This window comes from Abramis brama (genome assembly GCF_963993115.1).
Source record: "Abramis brama genome assembly, chromosome: 5".
In the NCBI taxonomy this organism is placed as follows: Eukaryota; Metazoa; Chordata; class Actinopteri; order Cypriniformes; family Leuciscidae; genus Abramis; species Abramis brama.
The window spans coordinates 25,143,366-25,171,117 of record NC_139967.1 but is presented as its reverse complement, the minus strand read 5'-3'; the positions used below and the strand labels follow the sequence as shown (position 1 = coordinate 25,171,117).

Below are 27,752 nucleotides of genomic sequence, written 5' to 3'. Positions count from 1 at the left end.
AATCAAGACATTACGCAGCGGTAGCCTGAGGTTCAATCATCAAGGATTTTCAGCATCAGGTGGGTGCAGGAATCCATAATTAGCCAAAAAAACTTGGTCTTAGTCCAAAATGAAGAAGAGCTGATGGCGTGCTGGTTTTTTGTAGGTTTTTTTTACACACTTACTTGAAAGAACATGACACATTGATAGGCCTATAAATAATTACAAGGTATCTATTATTTAGTTATTAGTTTTAAACGGCACATTTACAATGATAAAAAAAACCTTCCAATTACAGAAATATGTAGAAATTAAACATTTAGCTGAAAATTTAAAAAAACCAGAGGACATGCCATTTCAAAGAATACAGTATAAAACTATATGATAAGCAGAATAGCACTTCACATAAGTATGATCAAAAAGAATACTTTTTGATCAGGTGAACTGCCACTTAGCAAATCTTTTTAAGAGTAAAACCAGTCATGTCCGTACCTTTTGAGCAATGCTGATGTGAAACAGGATGTTCTGGTAGCTGTGTCCATCATTGACCTGCAGCAGAAGTCTGTCCTGGTCTCCTTCTGAACCATCATGTACATACTGTAGCTGCTCAAGATCCAGGTCTTCCAGTTTAAAATTGGTTACCTGCACATCACCATGCACGTGTGTCAGGTGACCATGCTGAGGTGGATCCAGAACCGTGATGAAAACGTCTTGTGGGTTATCAAGGTCACTGATGTGAAGAATGGACCTGGTGATGACAGCTGTCTCACCAGTGTTAATGTACAAGATTTGGTTGGTGATCACAGTGGGTGGCTGTTGAAGGTATAATATAACATTAATATTTCATTCAAACTCAGTTTCAGTGAAACACAGAGGAGACAGTCAATCTTATCAGAAAAATATTTAAGATTTCACAAATTAATATTGGGGCCCCAATGCCCTTATTCTGTATTCTTTTTCCATCTACGTATTTTCCCAGTTTTATTTTGTGAATTTAGGCACGCAGAGGTGAGAATTCTATCAGTGCTTGATTAGAGTTGCTCAAATGAAAGACAAGATGCATGAAAATGAGGGAAACAGAAGGCTGATTTCTGTGCATTTGAGGTCCAAATGGGACTAACACAGACACAAATGGACAATACTGGTGGGTGCTTTAGGAGTGTTTAAAGTGCGTATTTGTGTTCAAAGTCCCTGCCAGGATCCAACATAACTTTGTCTATCATGACTTCATTCTGTATCCTTCCGCATCAACACTAATTTTCCAATTATATTTTTGGCCACTTTTAGTTATAGGCAAAGAAAAGAGATGACAAACGTTGCAGGCACGATTAGAATTAGTGTTGTCCAAATGGGCACCAAAGCATTTTGTTAACAATATACTTTTTGTGTAAAGCAATTTAAACTAATGAAGATTCATTATGCTGCTGTTGCACAGAGATGTGGAGAAAATCAGGCCACATTTGTTTACCACCACTCATGGAAGACAAGAGCAAAAGGTTTATTTGCAAAAGACAATCTTTTCCCCCAGGGAGGGATTATTGCATTTTTACTCTCTTTCCCTAAGGAATAGATTCACTGTTTTCTCTCTCTCTGTCTCTCTCTCTGTCTCTCTGTCTGTCTGTCTGTCTCTCTCTCTCTCTCTCTCTCTCTCTCTCTCTCTCTCTCTCTCTCTCTCTCTCTCTCTCTCTCTCTCTCTCTCTCTCTCTCTCTCTCTCTCTCTCTCTCTCTCTCTCTCTCTCTCTCTCTCTCTCTCTCTCTCTCTCTCTCTCTCTCTCTAGATAGTGCCTCACTCAACAGAAAGAAGTGCTCTGACTTCATGGGCTGCTGTTATCAATCCATGAGGGGCAGGAATGTATTTTGGGTGTTATTTGTTGCAATGACATGCATTAGATTTCTGTTGGGGAGATCAGGTTTCTGTGTGTGTGTTCGTTTGGCTGGCGGAGGTCAGTGAGACAGGCAGTTCTCTGGAGGCTGTATCTATAGTATAAAGTGTAACAAAATGCTGCAGAGGAGTGAAAGCGAGAGAGATCGAGAGAGGGGGAAGAGATGCTGGCTCAGTGTGAGCTATAATGCCCTCCTCAGAGTGAGGATAATGGGCAGTCAATCTATGTTAAGGATGTGGACTATGGGTGTAAACAGAGACTGTATAAGACAGAGGTGGTCGCTCAGGCAATATGGCGACTGTAGGAATGGAATGGTGTTATAAACATATTTGTTGAGAAAACTGATCTGTCCTTAAGGGACTTCGTCCTTTATATGTATCAGTAAAAGTTTGGACACTCTTGATATAATTCATTTTTTTCATGATCTTAAAAAACGATTGATCTTAAGGTGTGTTTAAATGCTTAAAGATGAAAGTGCTGTGAAAGTCACATGTGTCACAGCCTGTCGCAGCAGCTCTGAATGTTTTTAACCTTTTTTATCTTTTTAATTCTCTTTATCGATGTCTGAGGAATGTGTTTCTGTGTGGTCCTATGTTTGAGAGTATCAAGAAGCATTGAATTATGATTATTTTTATTTTGCCGTTCTTAATTGGAACTTTGGGGACAGTATCGGGAGCACCAAACTTTTGCTCCATTATTTATTCAAGAGAACAACTATTGGCACTTCAGCACACAGCGATGTCATCTGTACCTAGAATGGAGACTCCTGTGGAACTAAGGAGGAGGAGAAGGGGGTGTAGAGCTGGTGTAAAGCACCGACTGAAGAAAAGACGACATAAACCATTTTAACCCACGGGATCATCATGGGAAATGTCCGGTCGCTTGGGAATAAAATGGAGGAGCTTACGGCACTAACAAGGATGCAACGGGAGTATCGTGAATGCAGTTTTATGTGTCTTACTGAGACTTGGTTGAGCGAGAGAACGCCGGACTCGGTTGCAAAATTGGATTGCTTTCATCTTGTGCGAGCGGACAGGTGTGCTGCGGAGACTTGTAAGAGAAAAGGAGGTGGGCTGGCACTGTTTGTCAATGAACGCTGGTGCAATCCGGGTCATATCACGGTTAAAGAAAAACTGTGCAATAAGGATATTGAACTACTTGCGGTGGGGCTGAGGCCGTACTATTTGCCAAGAGAATTTTCTTATGTGATAGCGTTAACGATGTATATCCCTCCTTCGGCCAATGTGACTAATGCTTGTGAATATATTAATACTGCTACAGCTAGGATACAGTCAAAATATCCCCAATCACTTATTACTATTTCTGGTTGATTTTAACCAAGCATCTCTACATAATACTCTCCCCACGTTTACTCAGTATGTGGACTGTGGAACGAGAGACAATAAAATCTTGGACTTGGTTTCTGCAAATGTGAAAGAAGCCTAAAGACCATCACCGCTTCCTCAATTGGGACGATCGGATCACAGTCTTGTTTACATTAGGTCTGTTTATGTGCCGGTTGTGAGGAAGCAACCGCCAGTAATAAGAACAATTAAGATTTGGTCTGATTCAGTCTATGAAGCATTAACGGATTGTTTTGAAACAACTGATTGGAAGGTTCTGTGTAAATCACATGATGAGGACATTGATAGCTTAACTGAGTGTATTACAGATTATAGAAACTTTTGTGTTGATAACACAGTACCTACTAAAAAGATCAAATGTTACTCAAACAACAAACCTTGGGTCACCTCTGAGTTAAAAGTATTATTAAATGAGAAAAAAGGGCCTTTCTAGTGGGTGATAAGGATGAGCAAAAGAGAGTATAGAGGTAAAGAGGGGAAAGAGAGTTATAAGTTAAAAATGGAACGAAAATCTATCTATAAATTACAGAAACGTCTGTCTGTCTGTTATTCGCATATCTCTCGAACCATTAGTCTGATGGATTTAAAACTTGACAGGTGTCTTGCTACGGGCACAAGTAAGTGCAATGCCAAGTTTGACATTGTTTGGATTAGAAATGCAAAAGATATCGGTAAATATATCGGTAAAATAAGCAATTAGAAGGTTGTGGTTTAAAAATAGACATTCTGACATAAACACTCTGTCAGCTAAACATTAAGTCAGCTACACTGTTTACTTCTGAATATTATATTTTATTCACGGCCTTCGTTTGTAGTAGCCTATTCAGAAAACTGTTTGCTTAAGCGTAGCGTTTTCTCAGAGTTCACTGTGTAGCCTGCTCCCTGAATCGACGCGCTTATTCATTTGTGGATGTTAACTGAATCTGTAAGTCAGATACACTGTTTACTTCTGAATATTATATTTTATTCTGGTGCGCTTAACGTTATCGCTACTGTGTAATAGTAGCCTATGCTATTCACCAACTAAACATATCCTATTCAATGCGTTCACAGTCTCTTTCATGGACATAATTTGTAGTAGCCTATTCACAAACTGTTTGCTCAAGCATAGCGTTTTCTCGGAGTTCACTGTGTAGCCTGCTCCCTCAATCGTGTAGTTCAATTTTCCATATTTATTGTATGTCATTATGTCAGTATCTGCTTTCTACCATGCACAAATAAAAATGTCACTGAACTTTTGCTGTGTAATTGTAACAATGAGCACTCAAATACACCGAACCAACAATTACTAAAAACACACACAAAAACTGATTTTTAACGGGTTACAACAAAAGAACGTGAGAGAGGTTTGGAAAGATCTAAATATGATGTCCAGACATGAGAATAAAATAAGGAGATACACTGCCCCTGGTGGTCAGTGATTGTACATTATATACAAACCACAGGTACGCAAATATCACATACTCTCTAAAGATGTGAGAATGCATCTTTAGAGAGTGTCATACATATGTGAGTGACGAGAATGATGAAAGGCTGTGAAGAAAAGGATGTGCAAAAAAGCCCTAATATGGAGACGGTTTGGGCATGTTTTATGCAAATAGATAACCTCAGGTACACGTTATTTCACTCAGAGAATTCTTCAAATTTATTGAGATAAGAACAAGGTTCAGTTATGTGTGTGTGTGTGTGTGTGTGTGTGTGTGTACCTGCTGGGACAGCGCCTGCACAGAAACAGTCTGAGGCTGAGAGAACAGCTGAGGATCTGCTGCCCTTAACACGAACTGCCCACTTCTGAAAAACAAGTCGACATTACACTGCTGTGAGCAGATTCAAGGATATAAATAATATGGGTGAGTCAGGGTTTGCTTACATTTTGCTACAAAACCTAAAATCATCTATATTGTAGGGACCAGCTAACAGTCCACACAAAGAAAACAGCTTGGTAAAAATATTAAATATTGTCATACTGTTGAAATAACCGTACTGTACCAAATAATGTCTTAATGAAAATTATTAGCTCATTATTGAGTCAATGGGATGTAATAGTTTCCATTTCACATTGTGAAAGAAAAACAAACGTGTGTTTGTGTATAAAGTGTACAAAAGCAACAGAAAATGACACAATGACTAAAAGACCCAGAGAAGCAAACGGCAGAGACGAAAATGAGAAAAAGACTGAGTAGCTTTTAAAGAGAAATGATAAAGACTGAAAAAGGGATACATTGTGAAAAGAGGGATGAGGAATAAAATAGGGGTGAAAGTGTGAGGGCACACAGATCACTTGTTAATTAAATCACAGAGCTGAAGGGAGTGAGATGAGCCATTAAATATATAAACTGTGAGAAAGTTGAGAGAAAATTGAAGGTCAGCAGTCAATCTGACTTCCACACGTGATCAACACAAATGCTGCGGCTTATGGTCACTGTGGGGTGTGTGTGTGTGTCCTGTCAAATGCCTCAGCAACTTCACCGAGGTAATTAAAGCTAATGACTGCGCACACTCAGACTTAGTCCATCACTCAAAACACACACACTCGACACCCGCTTTTATACAACATTGTTTTACTCCTGTACAGCATCTCTCTGGATATTTTGGTGTATAAAGATCAACAAATATCTAAAATATGTCTATCTAAGCAGAACACATCCTGCAGGATTGAAGAACAGAATCGTCACCTAAAGTGATATTTCAGGAGATGAGAAATGTACTTTGTAAACTTTTACATGAACTATAAACAGTGAGTAAGCTATGGAATGAATGATTTTAGACTTCCATATATCATCTAGTTGATAAATAAGAATTATATGTTTCTGATGACTTCTCAAACAAATATCCTGGGGAAATGACCCAGGATTAATTCTGCCACTCCATGTTACACACACACTCACTTGGTCTGCTCTTTATGATGAATGAAGCGCACAGCTCGATGTTTGAGCTGAGTAAAGGTGAAAATATCATCTCTTCCCAGTGCTCTGTCTCTGTCATTCTCCAGGACCACAAGGTGGCCGTTACTAGGCGGTTGAAGGAGCTGGAGTAGCATGCTCTCTGATTGGCTATCTGCATCCTTAATTGACAGGAGAGCTGGATCCAGAGGCTTAACTCCACCAATAGGAACCAGCAGAGAGCCATTGATATAAAGAGATGGAGCGCGGCTGTTTGCTGTAGAAACAAAAGTGGATGGGATGGTCAAATACTCTTACAGTCATAAAAGCATACAGAATTTCAATAACTCAATAAAAACATAAAAACTAAATAGATTTAAAATATTAAAATAGACAAATCTAAAATATAATATAAGGAAATATAATATTTACTCTTACTCTCAGAAAAAAGGTTAAATTGTGTTCTATATAGAATCCTAGGTCTCTTAATTAATTTTTTAAGAATCCTTAATGTCAAAAAGGCGAAATGTCTTAAATGATTGCATAATACTTTCATGTTTAATGGGTTATTTTCATTTTTTCTAGTCATAAAGTATGTTTACAAGCTGTTTACAACAAAAAAAAGTAGGGATGCACGATATATTGGTAACCATATCGGTATCGGCCAATATATGTTCATTTTTAATGTTATCGTTATCGCCCCAATAAAAGCCGATAAATAATGGATTATTTCCTTCAGCTGACACACTTCAGATGCTCACTGTTCACCATGATGGTTTTGAAATGCTTGAAATTTGACTGGAATCACTTAAAAAAAAGAAAATACAGATAAGTATTTAACTGTATAAGCAAGACAGCAAGTCTGTCATATAGGCTACATTATAATGAGAACTTCATTATAATTGTGTGCTTGGGACATGGATTTTAACGGTGAGACTTTAGTTTTTGTAATCAGGCTCTCAAAAATAATATAAAAACTCTTATTTAGATTTATTGGCCAATATATCGGTCATCTGCTTTTATATAAAGAATTATCGGTTATCGGTACTGGCCAAAAATGTCATATCGGTGCATCCATAAAAAAAAGAATAAAAAGAAAAATAGTTAATTAAAACTAAATCCATAAAATGATCCTTTGATGGGTAACCTCTAAAGGTTCTATATATGTAGTGCCTGTCAGAACCCTTTAAGGCTCTCTATAGAACCTTTTATTTTAAATGTGTACATACTAAAAGCACTGCACCGATTATGCTGGCCAAGTATAAAGATTTCTTTTGGTCTGTAGAAATCTTATTTTGTATCAGATATGTGAAGCAGAAATTCCAGGTTACCATGGCAGGCTCTTGTTTTTCGGTCAGCGTAGTATCCATGACCACAATCCGGGATGCATCGACCACCCTTCAGGAAGGAGCTCTCAGCACAGACGTGACACTCACCTGCACTCACACACTCCAAGCAACCAGCTGAGCATGCTGGGAAATAACAGTAAACAATCTGTCATTAGACTCAGGTAGGACACGAGAGGGAACTGCGTCACACTGTACTGAGCTTCTCTAAAATTAGCAGGTTGGTAAGCATGCCAAAATGAACAATGTAGGCAGTCACGATCACTCTCTCAGACCAGATTTACAGCACTCACCGGTGCACTGACGGGTCGAGTCGTCTAAAAAGTAGCGCTTTCCGCATTCCAGTACACACTGTCCATTCAACACAGCATACGGCAGCTGGCACCGCTGGCATCGGCCATGGGTCTGGCACTGATCACAGTGCTCATCACAGCCTGTTCAGAGAAAGGAGGAAGAGAAAGACTGAAGACATGAAATTTGATTTATATTTTATATGAAATCCAAGTTGTCTATAATTTTACATACTAAAATGATTTAAAAAAAAATCCTTTCAAAAGTTGGAAACATTTTTTAACGTTTTTGAATGTTTTATGCTCACCAAGGCTGCATTTTAAATTTTTTTTTAAAACAGAACAAATAGTAATGTTGTGAAATAATACTAAAATTTGAAATAACTTTTCTATTTCAATATATTTTAAAATGCAATTCATTGTGATGGCAAAGTGTTGCAATGTTGAAAACAGTTGTGTTGATTCATATTTTTGTGTAAACTGTCTTTACTGCATTACTGTCACTTTTGATCAATTTAATACATCCTTGCTAAATGAAAGCATTCATTTCTTTAAAAAAATAAATAAATCTTACTGACCCCAAACTTTTAAATGGTAGTGTAAATGTATTATTAAAATATAATAATATTATAACAATTATTAATTTATAATAAATTTAACAGAGATTAAAATGTAATAAATTATATTAGATGTAAAATAAATTCCAGTTCCTCTGCTGAAATGTTTCAGTGTCAGTGAGTTAAATACTACAATAACTTGATAATGCTGGATAATATCAATCTTTCAAAATCACAGAAGAAAGTAAATTTTAAGTAATGTGCTTCTTCAATCTGGTCTATACCTACAGCACCGCTGATAGACTTTCAGTCTAATTTGAAATCAATCCATTAAAGTGCCATTAAACCTTGGCTCTGGCACAGCGGCTGATGTTGGCACTATACAGCTGAAATTAGTGGCCCTCCCTCCCTCACTCCCCGACCGTGACAACTGAGAGATTGAAATGTCAACGTTTATTGAGCTGGAAAATGTATTGGTTGGACTCATAATGAAGGTTGTTAGTTTTGTTGATGACTGACTCAGACATCTCTCGGCATCCTGGTAGAATCCTGGCGAGCAACCCGGCACACAAATGCCATCCTGCAGGACGTATCCCTCCATGCACTGCAGACAGTCACTACGCAGGGGTCCGCGACACGCGTTACAGCTCCAGTCGCACTCTGAGAGAAACAGAGCGAAAGATAGTGTGGGTGGGAGGAATATGAGAAGAAAAATAATTAATTGGAGTGTGATAGAAGAAAAGCAAATTGAAACTAGAAAGAAAAAGGCCAAGAGACAGTGATGAGAGAGCATGAAAGATTGGCATTAGATTTGCATTTACTGAAGGAAAAAACAGCGTATGATAAAGACAAATCACTTTTTATTCAGTATGCAAATTTTGACAACATTATTACCTAAAGGAATGGAGAACTTTCTAGAAATGTTAATTAATAAAGCAATATGCCAAGAGAGACTGTATGTTACAGTGGGGTGTTAACACCCCTTGAAGTTGTGATGTAGCAGAAACAGTGACAACTTTTCTTTCATTTATTCCGTACAATGAATAAACAATTTGCCCGCCAAGTAATATAGTTCATTAGTTTATCTGTGTCGAGATAGCAACTTACATAGAAAGTGTAATCACAGCTGTGCATCAACTACCATTTAACAACAGCTTTAACACAGCTCGTCCAATCAGAATGGACCATCTTTTTATAAGCATTTCATAAGGTAGGTTTTATTTAAATTTAAAGTCCCTGTAAAGTCAAAATTAAGTATGTGTTCTGAGTTTGTCACACCACAGAAAAATGTGTTATTAGCCACCCAGCCAAATTTGAATGATAAAAAAAGCCGGCAAGTACATAAAATAAGCTATCAAAATCTTGAAAAAATGAGCAGTAGTCTCTGCTCTCAAACGCTGGGGGCGTTACTGACAGTAACTCGCGATCGGCAAACTGATGTGAATGTGCTATATTGTTAGGGGAGGGGCCAGCGTCAGGGGCTCCAGTGCGTCATCAAGTAGGGGCGTGTCCAGGAGCTCAGGGGCTCCAGTGCGTCATCGAGCCCCCGTTTTAGCCCCGCCCAAAAAATCCAGAACACAGCAATGGTGAAAAACTGTTTAACGGTCTAACTCCACAATTCAGTACTTCACAGTTCACAGTCTTTGTAATATGATTTAGCAATACATTTCTAACATTTATAATGTGTTTAGATTTTTTTTTTAGAATTGCCTTTACAGGGACTTTAAGGTTCAATTATCTGCAAAACCAAGCTTGAATAGTATCTGTACAAAAAAGAAATATGAAGGATTTCAATACACCGCTTGACTTACAATGAGAAAGATAAGAGACAATATTTCAGTTCTCAAATCATCCATTAAAGAGAGCACTAGCCGACCATTTGATAACTCACAACCAGACCTCCGCTCTCTAAATCAGCAAAGCTCATTAAAAAGCCCCATCACGCTCTTTCTGTCATCGCTCAATCTATATAATCTCATCATCTCTCCCCTCATTCAATGAAACCATCCTCCCAGCCAAAACATTTCAAACATTCATCTGAAAAGAACAGTGGCTAACTTCATTTAACACTACATCCAATTCAAATGTCAGTGATGTCCATATTTAACTTCAACTCAACTTAAGCTTCAACTCAAAAGCAGCTTATTTGTCCATATGTCATTTAGACTGAGTTGTTCTTTCACATATCTATCCATAAAGACACAAACAACAATGATGTCCAGCATTATTGATGTGCTCCCTCCAAATATTGTCAAGGTAACCTTCATTCACTGTACTGCAGGGGTAAAAAGCATCATTCGTACTCCCTCTGTTATTGCCCCTATTTCTGATTCACTCTCCCTCATTCAAAAACACACATCTCAAGGGACAAAAAAATAATCTGTCTCCTTTTGATCTTCTCTATAAATCCCATCAAAACAAAATAAAGCTCTCACTGTGTGGGTATATGTTCCACATCCAAATCCCAAACCACATCGTATTAGGATTTGAACACACTCAACATACATTTTTTTTTTTCTATTCTTCTTTTTCCTCACCATTCATTGGTCTCCTGTACCCCCCTCTACTCTCCAACCCTTTCTCCCTCCCTCCCCCCGACAAGATCATGACAGGACAACATGGCCAGCGGGTCTATAGACCAAAATGGGACTGGATAATATATGATACCTGGCTAAAAGCACATACCTTACAACTAAAACTGATGGTCACTTTTAAACGTTTTATATCCAAGCGCAGGCAGAGACATGACCGGGTCATGTGCCGATGATCCGGAAGGTCCGGCCAATGTGTTTTGGTGGGCCCTTGCAAGACACCTTGGAGTGGAAGGTGCATGTCCACATTCCACTGGAATGTTCATAATACAGCAGGAAATCGATTTAACCAGGCAATAGCCATCTTAATTCCCCATCCCTCCCATTTTCATTTCCATCTTTTCTTTTTTGCTTTTCTCCTCTATCTGTCCCCACCTATATCCCTTCTTCTCTGTATATGCCTCTTATTTTTATATATATATATATATATATATTTTTTTTTTTTATTATTTATTTATTTTTATTATTTTTGTATTATTATTTATTATATATATATATATATATATATATATATATATATATATATATATATATATATATATATATATATATTTGTTTTTGTTTTTTTACAGTAAATAATAAATGATAGCAATAACATCGTACACTTGCTACTTTACAATACTAAACATTCTGGATGGGGAGATATGCAATGTGTCCGTATGTATGTGTAGAAATATATATTGTTCATCCATATTGCTTTGTGTTTTATGTTGTTTATATGTTTGTTTATTTGTTTGCTCATTTGTCTCTTCTCGTATTATGCATTTTTTTCTTGTTTGTCGTCAACAAGCTTATTTGTCTGATACTTGCTTTTTCAACATCTATATTTGTCTATATTTGTTTTTTGCTGTTGTTTTCTTTATGTACTTATCTGTATTGTATTGTTTGCTTAATTTAGAAAAAAAGATGAAGAAAAAGATTTGAACACACTCACAAATATTAACAAATATCTTCTCTGAAATTAAATGAATTATTAATTTAATTAGACTAGTGTCTTCTTGAAATTTACTTGACCTTAATTATTAGATATTAAAATACATTCTCTTTAGCCCAACTGTTCTGTGCATTTTATGAATGCATGTTAGTTATAATAGACTGATAGAGTATCTTCAAGGCTGGAATACACTACACAACTTTCAACATCTGAACAGTTTTTTATAACAATGGGCATCATACACTTTCCGACTTTGTACATGGTTACAGAAAAAAAACTGGGCATCGTACACCAAATGACTGAGGATCACATAGTACTAGACTTTCATTTTGTTCCAAACACAACAAACTCACACAGAAACATGGTCCTTGTTGCTAGGAGACGCATGAAAAATTAAAACAATACGTGTTCTGAAATCTGCTCAAAATATCAAACATGTTTGATTTCCTCTAGCTGGATAGAATCATAGTCTGAAGCTAAGAAATGAAAGCTCAAATCCAACTTTCTGAGAAAACATTGTGTAGTGTATTCCAGCCTTTATGAGATTAATGTTCAATGCCTATAAAAGAAGAAACAGGCACTTAACAGTTTTGGAGCAGCAAGGCAAAAATAACGGGCGATACAACAAACATACAAATCAAAGAATAAAATCAAAATACCTGTCTCATGGACAAGTAAAACTGATAGTTTAGTTTAACACATTTTAAAATGGCTGAATATATCAGGATGTAAAAGTTTCTAGTCTAAATGAATATTTCTCTGAGATCATTTGATGTATGGCTCACCTCTGCATGTGCGTGTGGTGGTGTTCAGGTAGTACTGATGAGCACAGCTCTCATACTGACACTCCCCAAACAGAAGCACTTTAGCAGGATCTCTACATGATGTACACACACCCGCCATCTCACAGCTCAGACACTGAGTGTCACACACTGAAACACACACAATAATCATTTCATCAATACGTAATCCTGTATCATATGTAATATGTCTCTAAATTATCAACATGATTAAAACTTTGCTGAAAAACCTCTTGTACACAATCTCCTACATACCTTCTGTCATATGATTGATAGTTTATACTGTTTTTTTCCTCCTCGAGTACGAGATTCATTCATACTTTATCATACTATATGAGCCATAAAGCCTGATGTATCAAATATGATTATCAAACACATATGCACGCTTTTTTATTACGGATGGATGAATGGACGCACTATAAAAAACTATAAGTAAAGACGAACTTACTTTGGCACACCCTGTTTTCATCAGCGTAATATCCGGTTGGACAGCGAGGGCTGCAGAGACCCGATGGGGCCAAAACATCAGGCGCCAAACAGGAAGTACAGATGAGAGGACCGTCCCCACTGCACTCCTCACAGGAAGAGTGACATTCTGGAAAACACAGGCACAGGACAATTAATTAATTATTAATTAACTTACTGTTAATAACATGTAATACTATATATACATTGTAAACTGCTGTCATGTAGATGTATACGAGTGATTGAGAAAAGACTCAGTTTTAGCAGATAATAATTGTCAAACTCTTAGAATCTTAGAAAATAGTGCAAAACTTGTATCAGATAACCTTGACATTTTAATGAGCGCTGTTGCCAAGGATATTCACATTCCACAACAGTATTATAAAAACAGTAGATATATAAAAGCAATACTGTTGACATCCAGCAGAAATATCCATTCAAATATGACATGACAGTCTGCTGTCAACTTGACATATCACCTTCAAAGAGCGCACAGACTTACTAATGCTAAGTGCAAGTAATTTCCATTAATGGTCTATTGCCTTTAATGCACATAGAGCCAGTGCAGACATACATACACACACACACACACACACACACACACACTAACGTACTGTATAAACACACTTGTGCACATGTTTATCACGCACAAGCCAGGCAATTAAAAAAGGTCATAATGGTTTATAGATCACATCAGCATCTTAAAAGATTTTGCATTAAAGCTGAGCACTACATCGCACTCCCTAATAAAAACAAATGCACCGTCTCATCTACACTGTCAGCAGAGGAGCCACTTTCAAAGCATCACAGGTAATTGCATCAGGGTTATGAAAACAGAGGCTCTGGCTATATTACATTGAGAGATCACGTAGAATGACAAACCTGTGCATAAAGAGGATGCTGGCATTGAGATTAGACACTGTGACTAATGATGCTCATTCTACATAATGAAACTCATGCTGGAAATAAAGCAGCACACGGTTTTCTCAGAGGAAGACAGTTAGATGATGTTAAAAGATGTGATGAATTATCATTGCAGATGCAGATTAGGGTTCAACATAAGCATATTGTGACAATCTTATCACCATGGTTGCGATATTGCAATTATAGTTATAAAACAGGAAAAGATGTGCATAACCAGTTAATAAAAAAGGACAGTGAAGCTCCATTCTCCCTATTATTTATTCATATAGATGTACCAGATATCAATTCACACAAGTAATTTGTTAATTGTAACTTACAAATAACTAGAAATGATTTGATACTGTACATTAATCTTAGGTTTTTGGCACCACATCTCGCATATTTGCCATCACAAATTCATTGCAAATGACGTTTTCCCTATACATTATTAGTAGAATTGTATTCAAAAAGGTTTTTTTCAATTATATTATAATATGAATTTAATAGGAGACCTTACAATAAGTCTTACTAACAAAAATGATGCGTGTTATTGCTCAATCTGATGTTGTTTTGCATAAAAATGCAGTGAATCATGTGTAGCCTGATAAAAACTAGGGTAAAAACTAAATTCTGTCTGTATGCATCTGGTTCTGGGAATGTAGATTATTTTTTGCTCTAAATTAACTTTCTTTCTCATTTTAACTTACTTTTGCAGGCTCCGTGCCACCGATAGTATTTGAGTGGGCACTGTGGTACACAGCGATCTCCCAGCAGCAGCATCCTGGGAACCTTACACCACAAACAAACAGAGCCAGAGCCTGACTGCAGGTCTGCCACACACCGCTGGCATCCCTCCTCACACTCTGACAGAGAAACAAAGAGACAGACGGCATATATTATTATGATGCATATCCAGTAGAACATCCCGAACTGAGGAGAGGAAATGGAGGAAAAAAAGATTGTATCTTAACAATGTTCTAAAGGTGTAAAAGTAAACACTCTTTTATCTGTATATCCTCTCTCACTCCTAATCAGCTGTGGGAGTTGACTGGCTTCATTGCCACGGGGGCACTGATAATAAAGAGATGCATATCAGCCAATGAAATCCTCTGTTGGCTTATTTCTCAGCCTGATTGATAATATCGGTACAAATTCTTTAAATTATACGCATAGAGTTCAGGCTTTACTGATTCATGTAGCAAGATCTAAACCGAGTTTGTGCAAAGTTTCTGAGGAAAAGCAATCACTCAATCATTAAAAGCACTGCTCTAACCTTATCCACATAAAAATATGAGGTATGACAAATTGAAATAAAAAAAGCAGGTAGTAAAATAATATATCAAGGCCTGGTTTCACAGACAGAGTTTAGATTAAGCCAGGATTAGGCCTTAGTTCAATAAGGACATTTAAGTACTTTTTATAAACATGCCTTAGAAAAAAAACATTACTGGTGTGCATCTTGAGACAAAACAATGTCACTGACATATTTTAAGATATTTTCAGCTTTCAATTAAAACTAGAACTAGACTTAAGCCTTGTCTGTGAAACCAGAGGAAAGAGGGGTTTTTTTTACTGTCCACTGTCCTCTCTTGAGCTTCAGAGAATTGGGGAACATATTTACTTCAAACTTTTTACTGTTGATTTTTTTTATGGCAACAAAATCCAATACACAGAGTAAGAAATGACTGCTCTCAGCTCTCAAGTCAAATGTAATACAATTAAATATTTTCTAATTTATTGATAAATACTCTATATCAAAATCTGTTCTTTCTACAGTATTTTCCAACTGTGTTTGTGCCTATTTTGACTAAGAGACACATTTATATTTTAGTGAAGAAGGACTCTCTAAAGAACTTTCACTGCTTACTGCTTTCATTTTGTTTTCTCATGTTTACTGCACAAAACCTCTTCTCTTTATGAGACACAGACTGGTACTTCAACCACATTTTATTAAATACCAAATAACAGGGTAACAGAATTGATTAGTTTCATGAATCAAACTGGCTCAAAGCACATTTGCCCATTTCCATGCTCTTGGCATTGACTTTACAACAAAACCTGACGTGCCCTTTGAACAACAAATCCTCCCTTGAAGGCAAAATGTGCTCACTTGACACCTTAAACCTGGGCAGGTGCAATGACTTGAGATCAAAGGTGTCACTTGGAAGCATGTTTTGGTGATGGTCTGGGAAGATTGATTTTCACTCACCAATGCAGTAGCCCACAACATTCGGGTATTGGCCCTCAGGGCAGCTGGTTCGACAGTAGCCGTTATGGAGACTGGCGTGGGCTGGGCAGGCAGAACAGTCAGCCTGAGACGGGCCCGTACACTCCTTACATGATGGATGACAGGCTGAAGGGAGAGAACATAATGAGCACAACATTAGATTCATAAAAGAATCCATTGAACATATTAATCCACAGGGAAATGGGTTTCTTTTGTGTGAAGGAACAGAATAACATCCATAACCACCTTGGCAAGAACGGTCCTGAACATGGAAACCATGAGAACATTTATCGAGACACTGCTCCTGGTGAAGGATACTGGGTCGTACACAGGAAGTACAATTCTGGAAACTTCCACCAGTGCAGCCTGAACATGAGGTGTGACATTCTGAAAGAGTAAAGGAGGGAGAAAGTGATTGTTTTACATGAAATATTGATAAACTTGTGCGGAAACCAGAAAGACTTGCTTCACTAAGTAGTCAAATTACCCTTAAATAATAATAATAAATAATATTGGGCAGTCGTCCATGAGGGGCTGTCGCTTTACTCTCGTCTTTTTATTTGTTTATTTTGTGTGTTTAACTTTAAGTTGAAGTTTCGCCGGTTCCCACCTCCTTCTTCCCTGAACTACAAACGTTGTTAAAATCAGCTGTGCCATCAGAGGAATAAAAAAATCAAAAGTTTTGAATTTAAAACAAAATGATGTACATGTAAAATATTGACATGAATAAAACATTTACAGGTGTGCATTCCCACATCTACTTATTAACTTAAGTTATCAGTAAGTTAGTGAGCCAACTTCATCACAGGGCTTAGGACTGCTGTTTTGTAGACACAATGCTCAATCTGCCTTTAAGCTACACATGTAGAGAAAAGGCATTTCCTCTAAAAAGGCTGTCAGTCAGCGAGCTGAGCCATGTGCACGCGGCTGAATGAAAGCAGTGGGCTCTAAAAAGAAAGCCTGTCACGGGTGTGAAGTCTGGACTTGTCTCCACTACTCTACCAGATTTAGTGTGATAGATGTTTGGTAGACACATGCAGACAACACACACCCAAACATAAATTATAACTGAAAAATACAGAGGCCCATGACAATCTTCTTGATTTGGAGTAAAGCCCTTAGGACACGTGTCAACAGCCATGCTCCAATGTGACCAAAGTTGTCTGCTTGTCTTTAAATTATTTGTCTGTTCGGCCAGGTTTCATTGTCAATCAGAACAAAGGGTTTTATCTACCCCCATAATTCAGTACATTCCCCAAAGAAGAATAGTAGGTGTGCTAAATACTAACCCAGGTCATTTGTATTCTATTGAGTGAATTGGAGACATTGCTAAGCTTTCTGTTAATGCAATTCAGACACACAATAAACATGCCTAAAGGCCTCACATATTGATCATTTTTTCTTTTAAATCACATTTCAGCCCATGGGGTGTGTTCTGAAATGAAGCCAGAAAGATGGGAATGATGCATCCGTTTTGGAGGTTAGTGTTCAAATGGTCTGAATCCTTTAATGCACTCTTAATCGATTTTTAAACGCACACCATAGTTTAAAAGTCTGAGACAGGATACTGTTTAATATGTGCTTGAATGCTGACCTTTACTTACACTTGCATACAATTGCATGAACTATTTCTACTTTCATTAACGTGACATAAACAAACTACTGTATGAATAAACAGTGGCAATAACAAATTAAATTCAAATCATATGACAGCAATATCCATTGATTTGACTTATAATTAAAATACTTGTTGGATATTTTTGAATAGTGCGTCTGTATTTCTTATTAAATAAATGCAACTTGATTTTATATTTTAATGCAAAAACATTGACACATTTTTAATTGTAACTTAAGTGTCCAATTACTTCTTGAATTTGCAGTGTATGAAAATGTCTGAATCAACATTTCTTGATATTACTAATTAATTCAATGCATGGATCTGTAAAACACCAATGAGTGCTATTAATAAAGGTATAATGGTTGCCCACACTAAACTGAATTTAAGATCTCATCACGCTATTGAGTCAGACTAACACACACACACACACACACACACACACACACACACACACACACACACACACACACACACACACACACAAGGTCTGCAGAGAGACTGACTTTAAAGGGATTTACAGATTGGAATTTCCTCTGCATGATATCTGATCCCATCAGCACATCCACACACACACACACACACACTCCAGACAAGTAGCCCTGAGGAAGCTCAACATTTGTCTGAGCATGCTGGCTCAACACAAAGGTCTTCATTGAAGAAAGAGGCACTTGTCATTATTCTAGTATTGAGCTTCATGACAGTGGACCCATTGAATGAATACCCCGCTGGCCACTCTCTCACTATCTTCAGTAACGTGCTTTAAGGCGGGCATACACTGTGCGATTTTCGTCCGATTTTGAGCCGAATTCTGACTCGTGCGACTCTTTGTCGGGTCGGGCCGATTTTCAGCTTTGTCGTGCGTCGTTTGTCGTGCAGTGTACAGGGGGAAACGAGAGGCGATTAACCTCTCACGACCGGCAATCGGATGGTCGGATGAATTTCTGGCATGTTAGAAATTTTGGTCGCTCCTCGTGACTATATCGCACAGTTGAAGCAGAGATATGGACCGATTGCCCTAAACTCAGTGTTTTTCCCTCACTGCGCCTGCGCGAAAACAGAAGTTTAACCATTTCATCTGCAGCAAAAAAATAAAATAAAAAAAAACGAAAAGAGGGAGCTCTTTAAGTTCTGTAGTTCAAACTAGCTACAAAATACTGTTGCTTACCTCCAGTTTGTGTTGCAAAATGGATTAACCATTTCCCACTTCTTCCAAGCCACCTGCGATGTACACTTTGCCTCTTTTATTAATTTGTTAAACAATGTTTTTGAAATAAAGCTGTTTTCAATTTTCAATTTTCATTGATTCATTATTGCAGTGTTTGGACATATTATAGACGGTTAATAATTAATTATATGCCTATAATTCATTGTAATCGACCTAAATGTTTTAGACAATTTTCAATGAGTAAGCTTCTGTGTATTTTATTATCCTCACAGTGCGTTGGTTTTGCGGTGATGCGCTATGAATTGCGTGGCAATTTAACAGCCTATCACTTTAATAATAAAAGTAGCCCAGGCCTTCCCTAATAATAATAATAATAATATACAATAATACTAATAATAATTTAATACATAAATTGGAAATTGATAGCTGATGCTTGTTTTGACAATATCTCTGGATACATGATATCATCTATAGGCGCAACCCGGCACGAGGATTTATCGCGCTGATTCGTGCATATTTCACATGCATAGTGTGAGCAGTCAAGTCGCAGCTCGACGTTCGGACCGTACAGTGTGAGCACAGAAATCCTGAGCTTTGGCTTTACATTGCATGCGATCTACTCGTTCAGTGTGAGTAGGTACCTTGCTGAAATCGCACAGACATCGCACAGTGTATGCCCGCCTTAAAGCCAACTAAAAAATACAAAAATGTATTCAATTAGTAAGCTTTTTTTTTTTTTTTTTTTTTACTTTTACAGCATTTATTAATCTTGGTTAATGTTAATTTCTACATATTAATATCTTGCTAACATTTCAAGTTGTATAAATATTAAAGTATTATGAACAAAAATGGATTAGCAATGAATAACAGTATATTTATAAAGTAACATTAAACTAGATTAATAAATGCTTAAATGATATGCTTCATGATACCAAATTCATTAAACAATTGAACCTCATAGTAAAGTGTTACCAATTAATTTAATTTAATATTTCATTATAAGCAATTTCATTCAGATACAATTGCAAAAGTTATTTGATCATATTCAAACAAATAAAAACTGCAGAACATTTCAGTTATGCACCGTGTTTGACACATACTAGAGCCAAAACTTCCCTGTGAAGCTCTCAGTATGTGGGAACCATAAACACAGAAATGATTCACTGTGCAAAATTCAGACACCATTCAACGTGACTGTAAAAGCAACTGTAAATGTTATTCAGTGCTATGGAAGTGAGGTATTGGTGGTCCTAAGCCTGCAGTTCTTGATGAACGTACAAAAAAAAATATGTTAACATTCTGTTTAAGTGTACATTTTTGTGTTCCTGTATGACGGCTCACAACAGAATGTCATTCTTAATCCTTTTTGGCAGGATTCGGTCAGGATTTGAATTTTTAATGAAAATCATTTTCCAGAGGGTGTTTAACATCCTGTAGCCTACAGCAGCCCTGGTGTATCAGGAATAAACTGCAGATCTTCAGTCATCAAGGATAAAGACATTGGGAATAGCTAGTGCAAACAACCTGCAGTGTCACTCAACACAACAGCGTTTATCTTGCCATCAATTCATAATCAGTGAGCTACTGAGAATCAAATTTCATAGCATATGTGTCTTCATGCTTAGAGAAAAATATAAGGATATATCTTCTTTTTTACTCACCTCTGCAAGTCTGATCTGTGTCAAGGTAATGCTGTGGCCTGCAGGTAGACGTACAGGACCCGTGAGAGACATCTCCATTCTGAGGCTGCAGAACCTCTTCCTGTTTGACACACTGCAAACAGTCTGAGGAGTCCGGACCCACACAGACCCTACAGGACACATGACACTCTGCATAGAGAAGGAAATGAGTTGAAAATAAAGTTCATATACACATGTGACACACTCTCTCTGACTTTAACTGACCTTAATTTATGCTAATTATATTAACTTTAGACAACCTAAACAGCCATTTCATGTTATACCTCATAAATATAATTAGACAATTTACACTTAATAGCTGCTTTTTCGAGGGGATCATGAGGTACACCCACTCAGTTTATGATTTCATACATGCATCCACACACATTTGTTTTTCTACCATGGTGGGGACTTTGTGCATTGACTTATGGGGCCCTATCTTGCACCCAGCGCAATTGACTTTGTACACTGACGCATGTATCATTCCTATTTTGCACCCGCGCAAAGCGCGCTTTTCCCTCCACAGAAGCACGTCGCTAAACTAGGGAATGAACTTGCGCTCCCTGGGCGGTTCAGCGCAAAAAAGGAGGCGTGTTCCGGCGCAAACGTTCCTTCATGCTATTTTGCAGGTTTAGAAAACAATTGCGCCACTAACCAGGAAAAAATAGTTTAAATTCAGTGTCGCGTTGCGCATGTTATTCATATGCTATTTTAAGGGCGCATGCTTGGCCATAATCAATGTAGCGTGTGCACAACGCGCATACACTTTGATTCTCTCATCTACACAGAAGCAGCAGTTTTCATTTTTGCAAATCATACATTATTATTATGATAGATAGATAGATAGATAGATAGATAGATAGATAGATAGATAGATAGATAGATAGATAGATAGAAAGATAGATAGATAGATAGACAATTTATTATAAAAGCATACATCTAGCTTACACATTTACCCAAATTATCATACTCCTTTTTAACCGAAGTTAATTTGGGTGGGTTTCTCCATCCCCAACGTCCCTGACGAGAGCGTTGCTCTCCTTGGCTGTGAACCGCTCCTGGCGCGCGTCTGGCAAATCCGCCGTTATAATAGGAATCCGCTTTAGAACAAAGCGCGTCTGCTCTTAAAGGGAATGTGAGATGACGCTCTGATTGGTTTATTTCACGTTACGCCCAAACCACACCTATGAATAATGAAGCTACTTCAGACCAACCCATTTTAGATTTGCGCCTGGCGCAAGAGTCATTTATCCCGCTGGGAAAATAGCAACAGCGCCAAGACCCGCCCACAAAGTTACTTGCGCTTTGAGCTTTGACACTTGCGTTTCAGATCGTTAAAATAGGGCCCCTATTGTATTTATACTGAGCTAATGATATTATCTATTTATCAGTTTTCATTAAGGCATTTTTAGTACACTACCATTCAAATGTTTGGGATCAGTAGTAACAACAACAACAACAAAAAAACTCAGTAAAACAATAATAATACAAAACAGTAAAAATAGTAAAATTGTGAAATATTATAATTCAAAATGACTGTTTTCTATTTATTTTTTTTACTGTGATAACAAAGCTGAATATTTAGCAGTCAGTGTCACATGATCCTTCAGAAATCATTTTAATATGCTGATTTGCTGCCCAAGAAACATTTTTAATCATTATCACAGTTGAAAAACGTTATGGAATCCGTGATACAGTGGGGGTTTTCCAGACTCTTTGTTAAACAAAGTTTAAAGAACAGCCTTTTGAAATAGAAATATTTTGTAACTTTATAAATTACTTACAATTTTCATCAATTTAATGCATATTTGCAGAATAAAAATGTCAATTTATTTTAAAAAATCTTACTAACCCCAAACTTTTGAAAAGTAGTGTATATTTTTTAATACTCTCTACATCCTTATAAGCCTAAATATGTACATATATCCAGTCTACAACAAATACACTTCTATGAACAAGCAGTTTGAATCTCCACACAGAGCCAGAGTAGGTTATCTGTATTCAGGACACACACACACACACACACTCACCCGCAATGCAGTACTGATTGACACACCAGGGCAGGGGACAACTACACCTAAATGGCTATAAGTAACAGATAACCCCTACAGAACAAAAAAAACTCACTTCCCTTTCCTCACTACCTTATAATTGCAACCTGTTATCTATCTATCTATCTATCTATCTATCTATCTATCTATCTATCTATCTATCTATCTATCTATCTATCTATCTATCTATCTATCTATCTATCTATCGGTCGAATCAAACCGTTGTTTAGTAATAACCTCAAACTCTTTAGGACAGCGCATCTATGATCTATCCTGATTTATCATGACCCAGTTTCCACAACATCATGATGTTACAGTGGGAGTGGGAATATCAGAGTTGTATAAATGCAGTCGTACTGTGACAGTGTCCCTCTCTGGAGAACAGACCCTCTCCACAGGACTCCACACACTGGCCTTGGTTCAGGATGAGAGACTTTGAGCAGGAGGTGCAGTGAGACACAGCCGGCCCTGAGCAGGACGCACACGAGCTGTGGCAGGCTGGAAGAACAACAGAGGCACAGTTCAGGACGGGGGATTTAGCAGACATCTCATGAGATGAGAGCAAAAATAACCAACCTGGACATTGTAACCTATTACCTTTCAGGAGCAATTTTATCAAGTCGGTTAATAAAAATGTAGCTTTAAATACTTTAAATTGCATATCTGTGGTTGTTTTGCTACTTCAGAATGTCCTTTCAGCACTCAACTGCAATCATTAGCAACCACAATCTATGCACTTTCATATGAGCTGGTTAAGTAGAAAAGCCTGCCAAAAAAGATACATGCAAATGGATTGTACACCACAGGATTATGATTGACAGGTTATTAATATATAATTTTAAAACTCATCATGCATAAAACTAACATGAAGACATGACAATTTTCTAACCCATGTGGTTTTGCTGAGAAAACTTAGGGAATACATTTCACGGGATTGACTCTAAATGAGAGGGAAACTTTCCAAAGAAGAAAATGGGTTTCAGAATGAATGTTTTTTTCAATTCGCTAGAAACAAGATTTATGCGTTTTTGGTTGCCAGTAAACCTACGTGGAGGTGTTGAACAAAATATAAAAACAGATAAAAGTTCACCTTGGCAACTGCCATGGTCATCCTTGTAATACTGTGGTGGACATTGTGGTACACATTTCCCACGATGCAGTGCATGTTCAGGCGGGCAGCTCATGCAGCTGGGGTTGTCAGGTTGACAGGTTGCACAGGAGGGGTCACAAGCTACAACAGGATAAAAATATATTTAAAATATCAGATATATCGATCAGCTACACTGTTAAAATGATTTCAATAAAACAAAGATTATGAAGTATTTTTTGCAAGAAATGTCATGTTTAATGTGTTACTTGCTGTGTTTTTGTAAGTATTTCTGAGAGAAAATGATTTGAAAAGACATCTTACACCAAATATTTTTCAGTGTACAACCCCATATGACTAAAATATCCCAATCAAAATGAGAAACAACATTCATACTAGAACAAATTAATGCAGAAAAGCCTTACAAGTGCTCTTATGAAGTGCTCAAACCACAAGCTATTTTTACCCATAGTCATAACCCCAAGAAACTCACATCAACACAATTCTTTCTTATAATAAAACAGACAAGCTGAATATGTGCCAGCTTAAGTTCGCCCACCGCAAAACAGACATTTAGAGTGTCATTCTGCATTTGCTGTAGTGTTGTCAGGGTGAAGCTGGAATGTATTTGATTTGACATTTTTGAAGCAGGCTTTTGTCTCTATGTAGCAGGATATTATCATCAGCAGTGATAAGACAACGAATAAGGCCATTAAAGTCACAACAATATGACTAGTAAATGCTACATTAACCGAATACAAAAATCAAAATACTTCATATTTATAATTAAATAAAAATGAAATTCAAAAAAAAAATTACTGAATGCACTGTAAGGCTGGAATACATTACACATTTAAAAAAAACACACAAAAAAACACTAGTTAAACAATCGTTTAATTGAAACATATATTAAAATGTTTCATTCCATTACTGAGCAACACACAAACAAACCCACATAGAGTAACTAACATATGAATTCTGCCCATCATACCATAACAGTTGCCTTGACTAGCATAAAAGCCTGTTTCACAGTCTGAAACACAGAATCCATCCTTCAGTAAGTGGGAGGAGTCTGAGCAGGTCAAACAATCCTGAGGCCCCGCCCCCTGGCATGATGAACAGGAGTCATGGCAACCTAAAGGAGAAAAAGTCAATAACGTGTTCAAATCAAAGTGAGTGAAGAAAACTAAACAAGACACGCACACAAAAACAAACAGCATAAGCTGGATTTACAAGGTCACTTTATGTTCGGGTCTTGTGTTGGCTTTTCTGTGAGGAATAAAAGTGACTTGACTTTACTGTGAGAGAAAACACGTCAGTCAGACAAGAACAAAAGATGACCTTTCTGAGGGATCTTGTAAAGGGTACACAAAAGACAAGAACACACTTGCATAATATAAATAAAGTCTCACGATTTGAAGGACAAACAGAAGCATACAGAAGTTTTTTCGGTAATGTATAAGACAAAGATGTCTGCTTGGTAGAATATGTAACCTGAATATGAATAGTCAGGACACTAACTCAATCTGTCCAGCAAACTTACTGAACTGCTCCACATAAATATATCACACAAGTCTTGACATCTCATCAATCTCCCCTTCAGACAGAGAGAGGGAGAGATGTGGGACAAAGCATCCAACTTGCAAAACGTCCTTGTGTAAAAAAGTAGCTTGAACAAAGATTATTTAGTAGGATGTTACCATTTATTATCTTGAATGAACTTAACAAGAATAATATAAACATGTTGTTAACAAAAGTTGGGTCACACGTTATATTAGGGTTCGATTCTCACTATTAACTAACTATTAACTACAACTTTTGATTCGATAAACTCCTATTACTGCTTATTAATAGTTAGTAAGGTAGTTGTTAAGTTTAGGTATAGGATAGGATTAGGAATGTAGAATAAGGTCATGCATTCATATAGACTTTATAATACTCATTAGATGAACAAAAGTAATTAAGTTTACTTTAATTGGAGTGAATTAGTTGAGTTAACTTGTAATAGGTTGCCTTATTTTTTCAAACTAGTCAACTTTTTTTCTTTTTTTTTTACAGTGCAGCCGAGCACACCTTCTAAATCACCTAATTATGAATTATTAGAAATTGTTATGAACATCACATAATCTGTTAAAACAGTCTCTAATTATGTTGTGCAGCAATAAGGTCACAAGACACCTTATCTGATTCTTTGTGCGAGTCTGGTGATCAGGATTAAACTACGGGTCTGGGCAAGGCGCCCAGTGTGAAACATTCATGGTTCTACATGGCACCTCTCCACAGGCTCACACACTGGCACCAAGCTGGCCCAGAACCCTGAGAAGCTGGAATGGGACCAAAATATTTTGACAGCCAACAACAGAGTGTGAACAAGAGATGTAGCTAACCAGTAGGTTTGGGAAAAGCTTGGCATGCTAGAAAAATTTGTGACAGCACACTTGGGCATGTCTGTCAGCACAACTCTTTAAGGTTTTACATGAATCTTTCAAACGCTGCAGATGCGAAAGGATCAATTTGATAGGTATATATCAAGATATCCAAGTGGTGGCATCATGTAAAACATGTTTGGTAATGTCTGTTTGTGGTTTGGTTCAATGTGTTACTTGAGATATAATAAAAAAATTAAACTACATTATAACATCATTTAAAACGAGAAAGAGAAAGTGAGAAAGGCACATACAGAGAGAGAGAGAGAGAGAGAGAGAGAGAGAGAGAGATTGAGAGAGAGAGAGAGAGAGAGAGAGAGAGAGAGAGAGAGAGAGAGAGAGAGAGAGAGGGAAATGAAGATGAAGGAACATCTGAGGGCTTCCTTGAGATACCCTCTTTTTTTTTTTTTTGCATAACTAATTAACTTCTTACCCACTGCATTTGCACTCAGTCAGAGAGTAAAACAAGAAAATGAATCCTTATCACTTGACCAAAATGAATCAATCCCTCAGTAAGATTTTTTTTTTTTTTAATTAATTAGCTGGATATTTCTTCTCCATCTTTTCCCTTGTAGAACAATACGGTCCAATCTTAAGGAGAGACTTATTAAAGTGTGAAATTGAAAGAGAGTGGGGACTGGGGTAATTGCTGTACAGTCTAGTGCTCCCAGTCACAGACCAGTTAGCAGGTCACTAATGCACGATTCCCTCCAGATTGGATTGCTATAGACAGGTCTCTTGACAAGGCCAGGTACCTACTTCTTGAGGTTGATTTTTATGCAAGGAGTGAATGCACTGCAGGTGCAGTAATGATCCATCTGGCTTTAATAGCAAAGAAGAAATTGACCTTTTACAGCTAACATGATGCAAAATGTTGTTCAATAAGAGTTTCAAATGTAAATATAATCTGGGGTCACTTTTGATGATCGCAATGAAGTAAATGCAACTTCATTCCACAATTATTATTATTTAGCATTAGCAATGAAAAAATGTATTTAGATTTAATAATGAAATTCTGTAAGAATCAGAAGAAAATGTTCTAGAGCCAAATAATTTGACATAAATAAATGGCAGATGATATTTGCACCCTAACTGTAATACAAAAAAAAACAAAAAAAAAAACATCTCTTTTCTATTTTAACATATTTAAAATGTAATTTATACCTGTGATGGCAAAGCTGAATTTTCAGCAGTCACTACCCCAGTTTTCAGTGCTACATGATCCTTTAGAAATCATTCTATTGTGCTGATTTATTTAACATTATAATGTCTTGCAGAGATTAGTTGAGTCTTGGGGTCAGAAAGCCTAAAAAAACAAGTACATCACAACATGCTGTTTGGGAGGGTTTTAAGAAAAATCCTCCTCGCTCATCCAAAAACAAACTCCAGAATATTCAGTAGACACGACTGGAACTTCAAAAGGGACCTGGTTCTATGGTCAGATGAAGCAAACAGGGATAAAAAGTACCCCATGCCCACAGTTAAATATACTGCTGGATCTTATA

The 27,752-nt window shown here is 37.1% G+C and overlaps 1 protein-coding gene across 1 annotated transcript in view; it reads right to left on the bottom strand.

The window, feature by feature from the left end:
- Nucleotides 1-27,752, bottom strand: part of fras1 (Fraser extracellular matrix complex subunit 1) — a 112,826-nt gene that overhangs the window by 35,077 nt on the left and 49,997 nt on the right. Inside the window, exons 15-29 of the mRNA XM_084114759.1 lie at nucleotides 24,813-24,956; nucleotides 23,825-23,965; nucleotides 23,092-23,232; nucleotides 20,666-20,833; nucleotides 16,468-16,608; nucleotides 16,204-16,347; nucleotides 14,702-14,857; nucleotides 13,075-13,221; nucleotides 12,612-12,758; nucleotides 8,821-8,961; nucleotides 7,748-7,888; nucleotides 7,440-7,580; nucleotides 6,115-6,385; nucleotides 4,933-5,017; nucleotides 472-792 (exon numbers count right to left, since the gene is read on the bottom strand). Of these exons, the coding sequence (XP_083970885.1) occupies nucleotides 472-792; nucleotides 4,933-5,017; nucleotides 6,115-6,385; nucleotides 7,440-7,580; nucleotides 7,748-7,888; nucleotides 8,821-8,961; nucleotides 12,612-12,758; nucleotides 13,075-13,221; nucleotides 14,702-14,857; nucleotides 16,204-16,347; nucleotides 16,468-16,608; nucleotides 20,666-20,833; nucleotides 23,092-23,232; nucleotides 23,825-23,965; nucleotides 24,813-24,956 (2,429 nt within the window). The remainder of the gene's footprint in view (nucleotides 1-471; nucleotides 793-4,932; nucleotides 5,018-6,114; nucleotides 6,386-7,439; nucleotides 7,581-7,747; nucleotides 7,889-8,820; nucleotides 8,962-12,611; nucleotides 12,759-13,074; nucleotides 13,222-14,701; nucleotides 14,858-16,203; nucleotides 16,348-16,467; nucleotides 16,609-20,665; nucleotides 20,834-23,091; nucleotides 23,233-23,824; nucleotides 23,966-24,812; nucleotides 24,957-27,752) is intronic.